Source organism: Ictalurus furcatus, chromosome 14 (genome assembly GCF_023375685.1).
Source record: "Ictalurus furcatus strain D&B chromosome 14, Billie_1.0, whole genome shotgun sequence".
Classification (NCBI taxonomy): domain Eukaryota; kingdom Metazoa; phylum Chordata; class Actinopteri; order Siluriformes; family Ictaluridae; genus Ictalurus; species Ictalurus furcatus.
The window spans coordinates 17,676,598-17,697,012 of record NC_071268.1 but is presented as its reverse complement, the minus strand read 5'-3'; the positions used below and the strand labels follow the sequence as shown (position 1 = coordinate 17,697,012).

General features: G+C 37.7%; 2 protein-coding genes across 3 annotated transcripts; both read right to left on the bottom strand.

The window, feature by feature from the left end:
- Positions 1–533: 533 nt before the first annotated feature.
- Positions 534–6,613, bottom strand: LOC128618529 (beta-1,3-galactosyl-O-glycosyl-glycoprotein beta-1,6-N-acetylglucosaminyltransferase 3-like). Its single transcript, XM_053642172.1, has 2 exons — positions 2,797–6,613; positions 534–770 (listed from the first exon to the last, which is right to left on the bottom strand). Exon 1 carries the CDS (start codon positions 5,040–5,042, stop codon positions 3,741–3,743), a length of 1,302 nt encoding a protein of 433 aa, XP_053498147.1. The 5' UTR covers positions 5,043–6,613; the 3' UTR covers positions 534–770; positions 2,797–3,740.
- A 1,724-nt stretch (positions 6,614–8,337) lies between these two features.
- LOC128618530 (proprotein convertase subtilisin/kexin type 5-like) lies at positions 8,338–16,892 on the bottom strand. 2 transcript variants are annotated; one of them, XM_053642174.1, is made up of 4 exons: positions 16,540–16,892; positions 13,628–13,833; positions 9,572–9,672; positions 8,338–8,697 (listed from the first exon to the last, which is right to left on the bottom strand). In XM_053642174.1, exons 2-4 carry the CDS (start codon positions 13,782–13,784, stop codon positions 8,452–8,454), a joined length of 504 nt encoding a protein of 167 aa, XP_053498149.1. In that variant the 5' UTR covers positions 13,785–13,833; positions 16,540–16,892; the 3' UTR covers positions 8,338–8,451. The 2 variants fall into 2 exon arrangements, with proteins under 2 accessions (XP_053498149.1, XP_053498148.1); XM_053642173.1 differs by lacking the exon at positions 16,540–16,892 and having other exon boundaries at positions 13,628–13,856.
- Positions 16,893–20,415: the final 3,523 nt, after the last annotated feature.

The following is a 20,415-nucleotide window of genomic DNA, read 5'->3' as shown; positions in this document are numbered from 1 at the left end:
AAAGTGTGGGGATTCACAATGGAGGATTTTACACGGTGCAGTGGCTGTTAATTCTTTTATTTGTGTTTTAAACCCTGATGTGAGTTATGAAGGTCCTTTCTGTGCCGTGAGAGAATCTGTTTTTCACATGTTTATACACTGTGTAAGATTGAAGCCTCTTTTTACTGTTTTACAGAGACTGCTTGGCCATTTTAATGAAAGTTTTACAATCGAAACTTTTATTTTTGGTTTTAAATACTCTCAAAAAAAAAGGTTTAAGTGTCAGTTGATAAATTTTATCATAGGGCAGGCAAAGATGGCCATATATGTCAGCAGGAGAAACAGAATTGAATCAAATTCAGGGGACAGCATTTTAGTGGTTTTTGTGATTCTGTTAAAATCTAGGATATTAATCGATTTTAATCGATTAATTATTGATTTTATATATATATATATATATATATATATATATATATATATATATATATATATATAATGTATGTATGTATATTGTAGGGGAATTAGCCCGGGGGAGGGCGGAGCACAGACCCACAAGGGACAGGTTGCAGTCAAAATGGGTGCTTTATTTGTCCGTGTGTGAGTTGTCTATCGTGAGGAGGTGAGGGTGTGTGAGTGCGAGGGGTTTCGTGGGGGTGTGGCTGGCGTATTGACCTTCTCGAGGGCGTGTCGGGGTTCCCGAGACGTTCTCGAGAAGTGCGCGTGGGTCTCCCGTGCCGTCATCCACCGTTGAACACGATCTCACCACCCGGCGGTCTCGTCCGCACTCGCACCTTCAGGGAGAGAAGGAGAGAGAGAGAAAGGGATTAGAGATTTCAGAGAGGATACCGTCGCGCTTAATGTTGGCGTGCCTATATGCCGCTGAAGAGCACGCACGGAGTCTGTCTCTTAGCCGTTCTCCCCGCGCGGCCGGAAGCGCGTCCTTTTATCCTCCTCCGCCGTCGCCTGAGTGGTGGAATTTCCCCGACGGACTCCCCAATCGCCGGCCGGTGTAGCATCAACGGTCTCGCCCCACCGTGACGATCCTTCTGGCTGACGGTGTGTTTGGCACGAGGCAGTCCGCTTCGTGCCGGTGAGGCAGTTGGGGAAGGAGCGACTTTCTTATTATGCGCGCCGGCTGTCGGTCCGTCGCGACAATATATACATATATACATATATATATGTATATCTACATATACATATATATATGTATATCTACATATATATATATATATATATATATATATATATATATATATATATATAATGTGTCTATATATAGGTGTGTATATGTATATATGTTTATATGTGTATATATATAAATATATATATACATATATATGTGTGTGTGTGTATATATATATGTATATATATATATGTGTATATATATGTATGTATAGTGTGTGTGTGTGTGCATAATATATATATATAATGTGTCTATATATAGGTGTGTATATGTATATATGTTTATATGTATATATATATGTATATGTATGTATGTATGTATGTATGTGTGTGTGTGAATATATATATGCGAATATATGTGCATATATATATGTATATATATGTGTATATATATGTATGTATAATGTGTGTGTGCATAATATATATATATATATATATATATATATATATATAATGTGTCTATATATAGGTGTGTATATGTATATATGTTTATATGTGTATATATATGTATATATGTGTGTGTGTATATATATATATATATATATATATATATATATATATATATAAATATATATATACATATATGTGTGTGTGTATATATATGTATATACATAAATAGGTATATATGTATATACACATGTATATATACATATACACATATATATGTGTGTGTGAATATATATATGCGAATATATGTGTATATATATGTATGTATATAGTGTGTGTGTGTATAATATGTATACACACACACATATATGTATATGAATATATATATGTATATTTATATGTGTGTATATATGTATATGTATATGTGTGTGTGTATATATATATATATATACATATACATATATACACACATATATAAATATGTATATGTGTGTATATATATGCATATGTATATACATATATATGTATATATATAAATATATATATACATATGTGTGTATATATATATGTATATGTATTTACATATATATGTATATATATGTATGTATAGTGTGTGTGTGTGCATAATATATATATATAATGTGTCTATATATAGGTGTGTATATGTATATATGTTTATATGTGTATATATATGTATATATGTGTGTATATATATTAATATATATATATATATATATATATAAATATATATATACATATGTGTGTGTGTGTATATATATGTATATACATATATATGTATATATGTATATACACATGTATATATACATATACACATATATATGTGTATATATATGTATGTATATAGTGTGTGTGTGTATAATATGTATACACACACACATATATGTATATACATATATATGTATATATATAAATATATATATGAATATATATATGTATATTTATATATGTGTGTATATATGTATCTGTATATATATATATATATATATATATATATACACATATGTGTGTGTATATATATGCATATGTATATACATATATATGTATATATATGTATATATACATTTACACACACACACACACACACACACACACACATATATATATATATATATATGTATGTATGTATGTATGTATGTATGTATGTATGTGTGTGTGTGTGTGTGTGTGTGTGTGTGTGTGTGTGTGTGTGTGTGTGTGTGTGTGTGTGTGTGTGTATATATTTCTTACTTTCAGCAAGTGGTTTTCGGGCCAATCTTGGTCCGTAATTGCAGGTGGTATGTGGGCCAAACTCGCAGCCGCAGTTCGGCCAAATTCAGTCCAAAACCAATTTGCTAATCTGGGAAGTAATTAAGGACTGAAATAAAAACTCAACAAGTCAAACGGAAATAAACTGTTGACAACACGTTCTAATATATATTTAACTTGCTATAATAACACATTGTTTTATTATTCTGTGTTACCTGTCAATTTTAGGATGAAATAAATCAAGATAACTAAAGAGAGTACGGTGTATTGTCGTTATTCTTTTAACAAATAGAGAATTAGCACTTGCAAAGAACCTTATTTTGACCACAGAAGTAAGTACATTTAATTCATAAAGCACATTTAAACAAAAGTTGTTATAAAAAGTGCTGTGTATACAATACAACATAATCTGTCTTGTATTTCGTCATTTCTAAGTCACTTTGGATAAAAGCATCTGCTAAATGAATAAATGTAAATAAAAAGACCAATAAAATATTGAGTATGCATTTAAAAGAAAAAAAAAAACATCAATCAAATAAAACACTTAAAACAGAAACACAGATTAAATAACCAATTTAACGTGTTTTTAGTCTTGATTTAAAACCTGTAATAAAGTCTTACAATTAACTTCTTGCTAATAGTTTTCTCATCTATTGCCATGAGACTGAATTCAAGCACACACGCAGACACACACGTACACACACTCTTCTGAAGTTTGTCTGTTTTACTAGTGTTAAAATCTTTTAACTGTTAAAACTTATTTCAAATATTACTGACTTCGCTATATTAAGGTTCAGGAACTATGAACAATAGAATATTTTCTTGAATAAACTCTACTTCTAAACATAAATAATCATATAATAGTCACATACAGTATGTCAAAAAATTTACACAGCTGGTATACATTCTGTAAATGTGTAGCAGCATTATTGAATTCTTTTTGTTTTACCTATGCTAAGTAAAGACTGACCATAAATTGATTTGTACCGTAAAAAAGCCTCCATGCATTTTATAGCAATATCATCTACTTGTGGGTCAAATTTGTTAGCAAAGAGATGTTTCTGCTTCAGAATCCAGTTCAGGTCCCCTGCTCCATAAACACACACTGCATGTCTATATGTCCCAGTGCATGGTGGATATGGTGCTCCATTCTTCATGTTTCCTTCATGATAACTCCACTTGACCAACCTCGCTATGGCCAGCATGTCCGACTCATCATATTTTTCATTGGGGGGGTTGGAGCCAGGCACCGAAGGGATCCTATGTAGTGTTGCCCACATGTGCTCATCTGGGCTGTACGTGTCCTTCTCCCATTCCATGAAGTTCTGGATCTCTGGAGTCTTAAAGATATATTCTACAAACTCTCTTGTAACAACAAAGTATGCATTCCCAGAGAACATAGGGGTGCCGATGGGTGGAGGGGTCTTCTTAATACCTGTCCGAGTCACAGTATTGATGATGTTATGATGGTACTCCCAGCGGGCTTTTTTGTGTGAGGGTGTAACTTCTGACTCCATACTATTCTTTCCATTGAGATTTTTCAGGGAGCGAACAAGCTCTGCATTGGTTTTTAAGGGAAAATCTGCCCCACATGTGTTGAGCAGATACCTCCACTTGACAGGAGACTTGAGAAGGTCCTCCATGCAGTTGATGTCTGCTTGAACTCGTGACCAAGAGGCATAGACAACACTCTCTAACTTACTGGCCACAAACACATTGGGAAAACAAGACACAATAGCTTGTACACCCTCAGAAAAGATCTTAGGTGACTTCTGGTCCACATGAACACAGTAAACATTCTGAGGAGTGTAAATAGCACGCAGGAGCCTCTCAAACATCTCAATCTTCTCATGGATAACCACAGAGTAAGCGATTGGAAAGTCTCTTTCCTCTTTGCTCAGAGGAGCTGTTAGAAACCCTCTGTCTCTGATAAAAGCTTTACAGTCCTTTGTGACATTTAGGTAGAAAGACTCAGATAAAAGAGAAGCTTTTTTCCACCCAGCAAGGAGGTTGCCAAAGTGTTTGCTGTTGACTCCATCTATGTCTCCTCGGATGATAGCTGAACAAGCTTGTAGTTCTCCAGCATTGTGCTTGATCAGGTGTTCCATGTCCAGCAGCCCAGTTTGTAAATAGCCTTTTTTTGTAGCGTACATTACAAAGTAAATAAGTGGAAAGCTAAGAATAAATAACCAGATGTACCTCAAAAATTCATTTTTCTTAAAAGCCATTTCTAGGTGAAACAGCTGTATGCATCAGAGTTAAAACTCAGCTCAGGTAACCAGCAAACACCACTCAAAGAGTGACTGTGACATTGCAGAACAAATACAGCATTAATAGAAGATGAGGTGTGTAATAACTGACAATGGGTCAGTTACAGAGCAGTAGGGAAGGGCTTCATGGAATTACATAGCCAATGCACAAACAGTAAAGGTGTGGTTTTTCTACAACTGAAACCATGTTTGCTCTTCAACAGAGAAAAGTATACACGGAAAGTATTATGAAGCTTAAGTCTTTAAATCTTACGTATATAAATGTCAATCTTTAAAGGCTGGCTTTTAACAAAGCATTTTACAAACTGATGTTACTATCTAATAGACAAAAGAACTAAAAGAATAAACCAGATTGGTCACATTCTCTCTCCTTGTTCCATTTTGGTTGCTCTGTTCTCCCTTTTGTAACCCTGTCACATTATCCACGTAATGAAGGTTAGGACGGACGCAAGTGTAGAAAAGAGCTTTTAATAAAGAGAGGCAAGCAGACAAATCCAAAGCATGAGACAATAATGTGGTCAAAAAAACAGGCAATGGGTCAGGCGATCTACAAACAGGTATAAACTAGGCAAGGTAAATGGTGCACTTATATCCAAAACACTTTACACTGAGTCTCATTCACCCATTCTCACACGCACACACACACCAATGGTAGCAGAGCTGCCATGCAAGGCGCTAACTTGCCATCGGGAGCAGCTTGGGGTTCAGTGTCTTGCCCAAGGACACTTCGGCATGTGGGGTCACATGGGACGGGAATTGAACCGCCAAGCCTATGTTTAGTGGACAACCCGCTCTACCACCTGAGCCACAGCCGCCCTGTAATAATTGAGATGAGAAACAAGAACAAGGGCCATGAAACAAACCAAGGAACAGCGTCTAAACACTTGGTACTGTGATAACACTAATACTTCGCAAAGAGTGAATGCCTAGAAAGTCCTTTTAAACTGTGGTGTGATTGTGTGTGAGATTGGATGCAGGTGTGTGAGATTAGAACGAATGAGTGTTCTGGGAATTGCAGTCCATGGCGGCCTTGTTTGTAGGCCGCAGTGCAGGATGGGAAACGTAGTCTCTGGTTTGCTGTGATATGACAAACCCTTTCCTGTACATTCTTCCTTCCTCAGCCAAAATTACAATAAGGTCATGATAATGTATTATTCTGTATTATTATTCAAATTTTTAGCTATAGAGGCATCCACAGTAACTGTAATGTAAATAGGCTTTAGAAGATTTTGCAGTTTTTTGTCCATCCTGACAAATGTTGGTGTATGTTAGATTTTCATTCATTTCTGTATTAGAAGCCAGGCCTAAATAGTGCTTAAGACTGTACTATAGAAATGTCACAAAAATTAATACTTTAAACGCTTTAAAGACTTAAAAGTCATCCCCCACTCCAAAGACATGCATGGTAGGCTGATTGGCATGTCTAAAGTGTGTGTGAGTGTGTATGTGATTGTGCCCTGCGATGGACTGGCACCCTGTCCAGGGTGTACCCCACCCTGTGCCCGATGTTCCCTGGGATAGGCTCCAGGTTCCCCTGCGACCCTGAAGAAGGAGTAAGTGGTAGAAGATGGATGGATGGATTTATACAAATGGAACATTACAACTTATTTGTTACAATATGAACTGGCAATTCAATAAACAATTTACTTGTTACGGTACCGCTGGCATATGGTGCTGTGGCGACAACGTGCACGAGCAGCTTGAGAACGTGCACGTGTGCGTGATTGAAGTGCGCATGGACACTAAAGCTGTTTTAAGTGTCGCCAGCTGTCGACAATCAAGAGACTGTTTACTTAAACCCCTCGCGGTGCTGCGCACATGGCGCGGCATTAAGGCATGACAGTGTTAAAGTGTTGAAGTAACGTAACGTAACGTCACGTCACGTCACGTCACGTGAAGCAACGTAACGTCAAGCCAAGTAAAGTAAAGAGGAGAATGGACTAACAGAGAAGACGACGGAATGTATAATGGTGCCAGGTTGTGATGTTGTCATGCTCTGTCTGTTTTCCTGTTACTTAGTTTAAACCCTGTCGTAGTCAAGAAAATGTAAGTCCTGTCATAGATAGGAATGTTAATGCCATGCTCTAGATAAGAGTGCTTATGCTACACTATAGTTAAACGAGGTGTTAATTCTGCTTAGTTAGCACACCAAGTCAGAATAGGCAGAAGGTTTGTGGTGAGTTTGGTGCATGTAGCTTGAAAGCTCTAGCAGGAGTCGCATTTAGAAATTTTGGGTCTCTGAAGAATAATAACAACTGGATAGGTTACGTGTCTGTTGAAGCATAACGAATTTGACCTATATCAGTAGCCGTAATGAGTGTATTTTACTTGAGTTTTTAATATAATAGGCTTTATGGCAGTCCAATCACAGGCACGTGATGTCATTAGAATAACCATGAAGCAGCCATCCTCGTTGAGCCGAGTGTTTCAATATATCACATGTCTACGTTGTGGTTAGGCTTGCTGCGATAGTCGGTGTTACCGGTGTTACATGGTGTTCGGCCGCACACTAATTACATTACTTGCCCACCACAGCACCGCCCATACTGTCGTACTGCTTTTTTTTTATAGTAATACAAATCAATTCAGCATGAGCCAAATGAGTCAGAGTCGCAGCAGAGATCAGCAGGAGTCAGATTTCATTTATCATGTGACGAGAGTGATGTGAGCTGTCTGACAAGACAATGGGGAACATTTGGTTTCAAAGCGAAATGTGAACCGGTGAGAAAATTCTCACCATCACATCCCTAGTTGCGGTAGTTTTGTGATTCCACTTATTCCACAGCTGGGAGTTCTCTGAACCAAGCTGAACACTTGGACACATCATTCATGTCTGTCAATGACTGTGTGGGATTTAAGGGGGACCAAAATTTCTGATTATTGTCTATGGGGCCAGAAAAACGCCATTTTCCAGACATTTCCGGTGAAAATTCTGAAACGCAATGTGTATATGCCATGTCTACTCCCTAAGATGTACAAGAAGATGTGTGATACAAACAAGTCAGCCGAACGACGTCCAAGCTGTGACACCCGTGTTTTATTCCCCATTCATTCTCACTGGGTTGAAAGCATACTTTTTTTTGTCCGCTATTCGAACATTGCAAGTGTGAGCGCTTAAAAAATCATAGCACACCTCTCCTCAGTAAGCTGGTCAATTTATATCCGCAGCACAAACGGTGTGGGATGAGTCTTGTCCATAATATTATTAATAATAATAATAATAATAATAATAATAAGTTTAAACAGCAGAACAGAATGTTGGCTTTGTCAAGCTAGCATTAAGCACAATGTGAAGAAAACACAAATAAACTCTCAGTTAAAAACTTAGAACTAGATTAAATTAAGTGAAGTACACTGATCCACTTAATTAATGATTTTGCGCACACTCGACCTTTGTCACAAACATACATTCCCTTTTAAAGAGCTGGACTGAGAGTGCGGCTGAAGCCGAGTGACACAGGCAGCAGTTCTTGGCCGGTCCGTCAGACTGGCAGCAACGCACACAGCGGCAGTTTACAGCATGCAGTCCAAAACCCGTTTGACATGTCACACAGCTCTCAGGACCAGGCCCAGAGCAATGCTTGCAGGATTCATCACAGGCCTCACACACCTCCTGATGAACACAATGCATAGACAAGCAATGCTTTACCAAATGGACAGGTGAGTTCTGCAAAAGTCACAGGTACATTAACCAAAACAACATACAACACATGTGCAATAACTGTATATATATTTATTCACCTAGTACTGAGAAAATGTTCTTACGTTACACTGTTGTTGTTTTTTTTTTACCTATATGTACCTATATGTATCGCCTCTTCACTACTGCCACACTTTTTATTTACTATTTATGTATTTCATATATTCCCTATTTATGTGAATTTTGTGTGATTCTGTGTACGTTATGGTATTATTGTCTGCATGTATTCTTCGTTCTTACTGTTGTATCTTAGTCCTCGTCAATGTCTACTAAACAGACATTGCATGGTAGTCTCCTGAAGGAACTGTGTTTATGCATTGCCATGCAATGTGCTAAAAATGACAATAAAGCTGACTTTGACACCACAGTGTAACTTGTGTAGCTCTTTTTAGTAGCTCTTGTGTAGCTCTTGTGTAGCTCTTTTTAGTAGCTCTTTTTGCCGGATCAGGACACATTTAGGTAGCAAAATAAAACACAAGTTCCTGTTGTAGGTGACATCCCCTCAGCGTGTGTACACTACAAACACTCAACATTACACTGTCACTAAGAGCAGGAGCCTGATTAAGGAAATAACAGTGAAATGGACCAAGAAATCCTGGATGTTAATTTTCATTTCTTACACAAGCAGTTATTGCCATTTTACTGATGTTATTTGCTTGAACTGTGCTTGATTAAACATGAGGACAATCATACTACAGTGTGTATTGCTGAAGATTTATTATTTGATTATAGCAACTATAAGGAAGCAAAAAGCATTAAAACACACGCACACACTTGCACTACACACATTTTGAGAGTAGTAGCGGCCTTCTTCACAGCGAGGGTAACACACCCCTTCCTGTAAGATACTGCCCCAGTCGCACGTCAGACAGCTCTGAGGTGTGTTATCTGCAAACACATGCACATTCACAAGAGTAATTAGATTTATATAGGTATTGTCGCGACGGACCGACAGCCGGCGCACATAATAAGAAAGTCGCTCCTTCCCCGACTGCCGCACTGGCACGAAGCGGACAGCCTCGTAACAAACACACCATCAGCCGGAAGGACAGTCACGGTGGGCCGGGACCGTCGACGCTACACCGGCCGGCAATTGGGGAGTCCGTCGGGGAAATTCCACCACTCAGGTGACGGCGGAAGAGGATAAAAGGACACGCTTCCGCCCTCCCCCGGGCTAATTTCCCCTACAGTATAGAGCACAAGAGGTTAATTTGACAAAGATGATGATAAATAATTGATATGGCAATAATAAAAATGTAAAGATAAATAAAAATCAAATACTCAAGACACAATAACAAGACTTATTAATAAATTGTTAATTCTGTAACTGAAATGAATCATTCTGTGATAGGATGTGATGTTATAACTTCCTGGTTTTACCATGACCGGATGTTTATGATACAACAAGATAAAACATTTCATTTCCTAGTTGACAGGATTAAATTTCAGACTTCTTACATGATGATTTTTGTATCCTAGAAAGTCTGAAATGAATGCTTTTAAATAAGATGTATAGTTAGAAGGTACTCAGATTTCACATTAAAAGTACAGCTAATTTAAAATACAAGTTGCTTTCTGTCATGTGAATTTGGACAGTTACTCTCCATAGTACATAGTACACTACATCTAGATTCTACATGTTGTATTACACAACCACATATTATTATGTACGTTTTAAAGTGGAAAAAAAATAATTAAATACAAATATGTAACAATACAAATATATTATCAAATGTGCTCAGGGGAAAGTTTATTATATAGGTCTACCTTGTATATATAATCTTTAACTATTTTTTTTTTCAGCTGCAACTACCAAGGAGCACTGTGTAGACACATACACTCACCAGCCACTTTATTAGGAACACCAGTACACACGCTCATTCGTGCCTTTATTCAACAGCCAATCATGTAGAAGCAGCACAATGCACAAGTCACGAGCTTTCAGTTAAAGTTCAAACACAGAATGAGGAAAAATGTGACCTTTGTGACTTTGATCATGGCATGGTTGTAGTATTTCAGAAACTGCTCATTTCTTGGGATGTTCACACACAACAGTCTCTAGAGTTTGATAGAAAGGTACGAAAACAAACAAACAAAAACCATCCACAGAGTCCCAGTTATGTGTGCGGAAATGTCTTTTATGCATTGTGCTACTGCCACATGATTGGCTATTTTCATGAATGTGCAGGGGTACAGGTGTTCCTATTAAAGTGTTATTACTGACTGTAGCTCATCTGTTGCACAATTACTTAACACAATCAGCGGTCTTATTAGAGTCATATCATGATTTTTAAGGTTTTCCTTTTGTGTATGTATAAGATCTGCAAAGGCACAAAGCTCATAGTCTCCCGCAAAGGGATTTATTTGATCTAACAGAGCTTTTATCTAACACTGCTCCAAACCTGCTCAAATTGTGTCATTCGAAGTCCAGATATTACTTCCATAACATGTCTAAGGCATGCATGAAGACAGAAGGCGCGGCTTCAGTGAATTCAGGCATCATGTCGACGCTGTGTGTTTCAGTGGAAAGTAAAATCCCTTCGTTTACTCTTCCAAAAATGGACGAAATTAGGAATCAGTGGTTACTGTTTATTTATGACGTTGTTCCTGAGCAGTACAACCCAAACATTTGCTTGTGCACAGCACATTTTAAGGAGGACAGTTTCCTGAACCTGGGCGAGTACAACACAGGCTACACACAAAGACCACTCCTGAAAAGTGGGGCAATTCCCACTTTGCTAGGACAATCTCATGCTTCTGTACCTGTACGTATATTTGATTATTTTATGAAGTATCTGCTATTGACTGTTCAAATCTGGAGTTTTGTGTTGTGGCCCAGGGCTTCTGCTAATGTGCTACAGTTGCAATCAAAAGTATTCAACCCCCATTGCATATCAGGTTTATTGTCAAAATTTACAGACTTTCAGCTGTTTGCAATGAACAAATCAAATAAAAGCCATTGAAATAGTTCAACATAACGAATGCTTCAAGTGGTTTCCCCGAATTCAACTGAAAATGCAACTTATAATGACTTCTCCAGTTTCAAAATTATTCAACCCCTTCATGTCAAGCATCTTTAATACTTAGTAGAGCGTGCTTTTGCTGTTATGACCTGCTGCAAATGAGATGCATAGCTTCTGGCAGCATTCCTGAGGAATCTTACCCCATTCCTCATGAGCAATGGCCTCCAGTTCAGTAATATTCTTGGGTTTGCGTGCTGCAACCTCCTTCTTCAAATCGAACCAGAGATTTTCTATGGGGTTCAAGTCAGGTGACTGTGATGGCCTTGTAGAATCTTCCAGGACTTCTTCTGCAACCAAGCCTTGGTAGAATTTGAGGTAGGCTTGGGATCGTTTGTCCTGTTGAAAGGTCCAATGACACCAAAGCTTCAGCTTCCTCACAGACGGCATGATGTTTTCGGCTAGGATTTCGTAATACTTCAATAAATCCATCTTGCCTTCCACACGCTGCAGGTTTCCAGTGCCAGAGGATGCAAAGCAGCCCCAGAGCATCACCGAGCCACCACCATGCTTGACTGTGGACAGAGTGATCTTTCTTCATTATTCTTCTTCCAGACATACTGCTGATCCATCGTGCCAAAAAGTTCCAGTTTTGTTTCATTGCTCCACAGAACAGAATCACAAAACTTCTATGGCATATTTATATGATTTTGAGGCGCCTTTTCTTGTGCTTTTGTAGTCAGTAGTGGTGCATGTCTTAAGTTCTGGAATGGAAACCTTCTGTGTTTAGTACATGCCTTACTGTGCTCGCTGAAACCTCAGTGCTCGTTGCCACCAGGTCTTGCTGCAGGTCTTTTGCAGTCACTCAAGGGTTTTTCACAACCTGCCTTCTCAGAAATCTGGTTGCAGCTGTTGACAGCTTCCTTTCTCTGCCCCGTCCAGGTATTTAATGTATTTTCTACCCCTAGCCAGTTCAGGTATTTCATGTGTTCCAGCTCAAGCACACCGGGTGTGAGTAATGAAGTCCTTGATTAGTTGCATCAGGTGTGCTTGAGACAACACATATTTTGCATATTTGTGCTGTTCTGAGGGATTCTATTCAGGGGATTGAATAATTTTGAAACTGGAGAATTCATTATAAGTTGCATTTTCAGTTGAATTTAGGTAAACCACTTGAAGCATTCGTTGTGTTGAACTATTTCAATTGCTTTTGTCTGATTTGTTCAATGCAAACAGCTGAAAGTCTGTAAATTTTGACAGTAAACCTGATTTGCAATGGAGGTTGAATAATTTTGATTGCAACGGTAACTAAAGGCTAAGTTGCCTCAGGTGTTTGTATGTTGGTGGTCTGACAGAGATGCTGAATATAGCTTCTGTTGTAATTGTATATTGAAATGGTTATATCCAATTGAATCACAAGAATCTTAGCTTTCCAAAGATATATCGCATGAGCACCTATGTACACAGAAGCATAGTTTTGAACTTTGCCAGCCCACCAGTGGGGTGTCGTCATTTACATCGTATATGAAAGGTAAAGAGAGTTACAAAATAAAAATTTACCACTGGGAAACCTTCTGCTCAAGTCGTGTTTGCAAATGGGGTTCATCCAAATGCTTGAGGTTTTTGGCCAATCACAACGCAACGAGTAAGTTGGCCAATCAGAGCGCTCTGGGCTTTTTGAAAGGAGGGGCTTTGGAGAAATCTGAGCGTTTCAGTCAGCCTGGGAATAGAGGTACTGCAATAATGTACAGTATGTGACAATGCATTTTTTGAACATTAAAGCACATGAATCTTTTCTATTACACCCAATAAACAAAATAATTACAGTTTAAAAACATTTAAAAATCATGATATGACCCCTTTAAGGTGCATGGAGCTTGTACCTGTGCAGGTCTTGCACCTAGTGTGACACTGCCAGCAGGTACGTGTGCTTTGGTAGAAATGGGGAGGGCACCGCTCCACACATACCCTGGTGCCCTGAAGCTCCAGCTGAGGTGGGACACACACTATACAGGCATCTGGTCCTGGGCCTGAGTACATCTCACAGGACACATGACACTTCTCACAATGGTGGCCTGTACTGTAGTACCTGGTGATAAGAAACATTTTGTCAACCAGACTTTGATTTCTGAGATTCTAGATCATCTTAATATATTTATCAAATTGTGAAAAAAAAGATAGTCAGGCCCTGAGAGGTTCAGGATTCTAGGAGAACTGCCTAAGTAAGTGCTTCTTTTCCCTTGGACTGATTTCTTCCCATTCATTGTATGCTAATACAAAAAAATTCCACTGTCCACATCTGTGACTAGCTACTATAATTATAGCATGGGGGGCGGTGGTGACTTAGCAGTTAAGGCTCTGGGTTACTGATCGGAAGGTCGGGGCTTCAAGCCCCAGCACTGCCAAGCTGCCACTGTTGCGCCCTTGAACAAAGCCCTTAACCCTCCAGGGGCGCTGTATCATGGTTGACCCTGCACTCTGACCCCAACCTCCTGACGTGCTGGGGTATGCGAAGAAAAGAATTTCACTGTGCTGTAATGTATATGTGACCAATAAAGACTCATTACCATTATCATATAAATACCACTGACCAGTGCCATTCCATTCATTACTTCTTTGGTTGATAAACTATAAAAAGCCTTTAATAATTTCTTAACACAGTATATCATTCCTAAACAGACTATCAATTTTAATTTGAATGCATGTGCATGGTTTTAGAATTACTCATTAGGCACAACTCAAGGTGTGGCAGGAGATCAGCAGATTATTTATCAGTAAGCAAAAGTGCCACACTGGGATCCATCTTGGGTCCTATCATAGTTTTATTAGTTTAATTATATTTAAGTACGCCCCATTGAAATTGTTGGCTTTTTTACTGTCATATTTGTACAAGCAAACATTTGATCATATTTGAAACAGTGCCTATTAATAAAGTTGCTGTACTTGAACAAAACCACGAGGAAAAAATAGCTTTTTTTCAGTCATTTAGTCAACAGATATATCAATAGATATTATAGTATTCTGTGGAAAAAGTAAGTACACCCTTGGCCTCAGAAGATAGTATTACCTTCTTTAGCAGAAATAATATCTGTTTTGCATAATTGTCCACCAGGCTTGCTGGAATTTCTGATCACTCTTCCATGCAATATTCTTTCAGTTGCAAGATGTTTGAGGGTTTTCTTGCATGTACTGCCTGTTTCAAATCCCCCCCACAACATTTCAACGGTATTCAAAACCGGGCTTTGACTAGACCGTTCTATATCCTCCATTTCTTCTTTTTGAGCAATTCCTTGGTGGATTTGCTAGTGTGTTAGGATCATTATCAGGTAGCTTCACATTATCTTCAAGCACTCTTTGATATCATGCAGAACTCATAGTTGAATAAATGAATACAAGCTGTCCAGTCCCTGAGCAACCAGAAACCATAACATTGCCACCACCGTGCTTCACAGTTGGTATGAGGTGCTTCTCCTGAAATGCTGTCTTTGATCTGTGCCAAACATGTCTGCTGTTACTGTGGCCAAAAACTCTATCTTTGATTCGTCTGTCCAGAGCACATTATTCCAAAAGGCGTGGTGTTTGCCTATATGCTCATTGGCAAACTGCAGTCTTGCAAAGGCTTTTTCCTGGCATGCTTCCCATGCAGGTCAAATTTGCAATCTCTTTCTGATTGTAGAAGCGTGCACTTTGACACCAACAGTTGTAAGACTTACTAGCAGATCATGTGATGAAATTTTGGGGTTCTTGGAGACTTCTTTCTCCATCCAAAGGTCTGATCTTGGGCTGAATTTACTGAGACAGCCAGTCCTGGACTAATTGGCAGTCATTTGAAATCTGCGCCATTTGTAGATGATTTTCCTTACAGTGGAATGATGTATTTAAAATATGATGTGTTTTTTCTGAAGGCCTTACAGAACTCTTTAGATCTCTTTAGATCTTGGCATGATGACGCCACACACACTAGATATGAGACAGATATAATTAAGACCTGTTCCACCTGCATGCCCTAAGCAGGTTACAATCACTGCCACCCAATCTTGAACACCTGATTCTAATCTTATGGATTTGAAGGTGTGATAAATGTAGGTGTGTACTTGTTTTGTTCAATTAAATTGTGAAAATTTCTTTCAAATCTTTCAAAGAGTATCAAATGCTTGCTTGTCCAAATATGTAAAAATAAATAAATAAATAAATAAATAAATAAATAAATAATTGTTTTTTTTTAAATCAACAATTTCCATGGGATGTCCTTATTTTTTCACATGACTGTATGTAGCATGCTGAAAGAATTAATCCTTCCACTCACTGAAATGGTTCAATCGTTCTTCTGGCTATTGTGTTGCAAAACAGGTCAGAGGACACATGAAAGATAGCAATGTGTGCAGCAAAGTCACATACAAGACAATGTTACAGATGGTTTCATATTTATTTTCATACTCATATTTCAACAATTTCCATGGGGTGTACTTATTTTTTCAACATGACTGTATTACAGGTACTGTATATTGTTTCAGTATTAAATATTGATGATTATATAACATTTTGTATTGCTGTGTCTTTAGTCATTAAAGAGACTTCAAGGTACCTTTACTAAAAAGTTTAAAACCTACCCATAAAAGCTGGTTCAAAAACAAACAATTTTGTTGTTCACCGGTGCCAAAAAATGTTGAGTACAGTGATATAAATGTTTAGAATTTAGATTGCAGACACACTCATTATTTTCAAATATAAGTATTGTATATAACAAAGCCAAGCTTAGCACACTCTTCCTTTACAGTGCTTGTAAGAAACTCACCTACACTCAGTAATCTGTGTCACAATGTAACCCAAATGTTAAATTCAACAGTGCAGTCAGCTTGCTCAAGGATGTACTAATATTTGCCAGTTGAGCCATCAAATATAAAGAGCAGCACTGTGTCAAATCAACCTGATTCTAAGAAGTCTATTTATATTCAATGCCTACTAACGTCATATCAATGTCTCAATGTCTGAGACACGACATGCAGTCACACCCTGAGAAGAAATGTTGTATTGTTGTATGTTGTATGGATGTATTACCCTATTATCCCTGAGCATGTTACTATATGTACACACCAATTAGAGAAATGGCAACTATTAAAACTGCAATGATGTAACAGCTAATTACTGTACTGGCTGTCCCTTTGTTCTTTTTTTCCCTCTCTGCAGATCCAATCGTATTCTTTTAATCTTTATAACAGTATCATTGATTTAAAAAACAAAACAAAAACATAAATACAGTCCCTTCTGAAACTATTGTAATGGCAAGGCCAATTCATTTGTTTTTGCTCTAGAGTTTAGAATTTCAGCTCTTATTTCCTGGTATTTATATGTAGATGTGTTAAACAACATAGAACAGTTTGTATCACACCACTCAATTTGTAAGTGAGCAAAAATACTGCAACATGTGACTGATGGTGTTTCTTGTCACCCAGGTGTGTCCTGTTAGACTGTTTAAGCAATTTGTAGCTCTGAACCTCTACTCTTGTGCTGTGTCTGAAACTGCTCACTCGTTCACTCATTCGCTATTCCCTATATAGCGAATGACATTTGAGTCCACTATATGGGGAAGAAGTGGAAGAAGGAAAATGAGTGAGCGAATTCGGACACTGATAAGGAGTCAGAGAGCATTATGGATTGTATGGTAAAACAATAAAGTTCATTTTCTCACTGTTCATTTCTCATGTTTATTGTATTAGTTAATAAAGATAACAAAAACTGCTTGTCATGTTTATTTTACTATTAGGCCTGTTTATTATAGTTAATAAAACTATTTATTATATTTAAAAATAAAAAAGAGAATACTATTGTCTGTCACATTTATTTTATTTGTTTATCTTTTAAAAAGTAGAAAATAACTATTTTTTTTGCTGGGTTTCATTTTTGAGGGATTTCCTGTCAGTGTCCTCAAGTTGACTCCGGAGGTAAACCTGGCGCAAAATGTACCTCGTCTGGCTAGTTTTAGTTTTGGCGAAACCAGACAGAATAACAACTTTAAGGCGTGCTTTGTTAGCTCGAAGATGCTATCTCTCATTAAGACATTAGTCAAAGTACATCCAGGTGTTAACTAAATAACTGATGACTAGATCATTCCATCTCTTGTAAGAAACAAATCCAACTATATATATATATATATATATATATATATATATATATATATATAATCTTCCCCCATCTGTCCTTAACTTAATTAAAAAGTCGACAATACCTTCTTTTCTAATATGTATGTGAATACTGCACTGTGAATGTGTTAACTAATAAATTTTAACAATTCACCAAATTATCATTTGATGTGTATAGTTGGTAATTTAAAAGTTAAGTTAAATAGCAAACTAAGTGGCTGAAAATAAATACCATGCCAATCAATCAATAAACTATCATTTCACTTCGAAATAACTAGATACAGATGTATTTTAATTAGGGTTGCAACTAACGATTTTATTTTCACAAACTGAGTTTGGATTATATACAAATATAAACTTCAGACCAAAACTTTATACAACTGTTTGTCCAATTATATAAGACTGAAAAGAACCCAATACACACCAGAATATATATTATTCATTTAGGACTGTAGTTTAATTCTGTGCTTTTTGTGCATCCATAAAAAGTAATGCATAATGCATTACTTTTTATGGATGCACAAAAAGCATTACTTTTTATGGTTGCACAAAAAGCACGGAATTAATCTACAGTCCTAAATGAATAATAAAATATCACTTTTACTGCATCTTGTGTGTTTGTTACTCACTGCCTTTGGGCATATTGTTTTACTTATGTTTACTTTGATCATAGTATTTTAATTTGACATTACAGATCTTACTTGCGCTCTCATTGTGTATCAGTGCACCTACACCACGCATGAGGAGCAACACGGCCTCGTTACTAACAGATCACTTCCGTTATAATAAACAACAGAAGTTACACTGAAAGCATGCAAATGCACCCTATAATGACAATAAACTTAAATTTAACTAAACCTCTTAAGAAACTTGCACCAGTTTCCCCAAGCCCTTGCACACAGTGGAGCATTTTGGATATAACATAAATTTGTGCTCGTGCATCACTGTCATGCTTCCGTGCTACACAAGATCCGTTTATCTTCTCTGCTGTGTTTAATATAAAATGTCCCCCTGCCTTAGAGGACTTGGAGGTCACAGTCAGTCACTTGACGATTACGCCTCCGTCTGATGGAGACTGAGGTCATGTTGGGTATAAAAGGTAACGTTGACAAACAGTAAACTGAACAAAGTTATTGTCGGTGACTCTGGGTATCTGCTAATGCAAGCGGCATCACATTACGTGTGTATGACGCCATCGACTAGGCAGCGGCTTATACTTCCGGTTAGTAAAAAAACCGCTAGTGTTCTATTTGAGATGATATAACCAATCTAAACTTCATACACTAGACCGTAAAGTACACAGTGCATAGTGCAAGTGTATAGTACGTCATTTGGGACACAACTTTAGTATTTACTCTCTGATGCGTGTTTTCGGAACAGAAGTAACATAGTGAGTAAATGTACCCGGTGCCGCATGCAGACCAACTAATTAATAATGAGATTTGTTGGCAATGATTTCCATAATCGATTATTAGTGATTTTATTGATTAGTTGTTGCAGCTCTAATTTTAATTAATAAAAAGTTACACTTACATTTGTTAAAGTTGCTGCCTCTGATGTTACTGTCCGCCATGTTTATTTTTCTTTTGTGTTCTATAGCCGCCTCACGTTGGAGTATGGGAAATAGTGTGTTGGCGGGTGTACATAGGATGTACACTTGAAATCAGAGTGCACTGTGGAAATAAATGAGTGAACGAATGTAGGGAATTAAGTTGTTCAATCAGAATTCGGACACCACTACAAAATGGCAGACACCCGATATAGTGTACTATATAGGAGATGGGGAGCGGTTTCAGACACAGCATTGGTTTATCCTCCAGTTTCACCTGTGAAGACTGTATTTGTTGTTAAAAAGGATAAGCAAACATGATCAGAAGCTGTCTATGGGAGAAAAGCGAGCCATTTTGAAGCTGAGAAAAGAGGGAAAAATCAATCAGAGGCATTGCACAAACATTGGGCATAGCAAATACAACAATGTGGAATGTCCTAAAAAAAGAAAGAAACCACTGGTGTACTGAGCAACAGACACCGAATAGGTCGGCCAAGGAAGACAACACAAACACTGTGAGAACTGTGAAGAAAAACCCAAAAACAACAGTTAGTGACATCACCAACAACCTCCACAGGGCAGAGGTTAAAGTTTCACAATCCATCATTCGAAGAAGACTTCAAGAGCAGAAATATGAAGGCCATACCACAAGATGCAAACTGCTCATCAGCAGTAAGAATCAGAAGGCCAGAATGGCCTTCGCAAAGAAATACAGAGATGAGCCACAAAGGTTCTGGACCAAGATTAATCTCTGCCAAAGTGATGGAAAGGTCAAATTATAGAGAAGGAAAGGCTCTGCTCATGATCCAAATCATGCAAGCGCATCTGTGAAATGTGGTAGTGTCATGGCTTGGGCTTGCATGGCTGCTTATGGAACACTCTCACTAATCTTTATTGATTATGGAACTCATGATGGTAGCAGCAGAATGAATTCAGAAGTTTACAGGAACATTTTGTCTGCCACTTTACAGAGAAATGCATC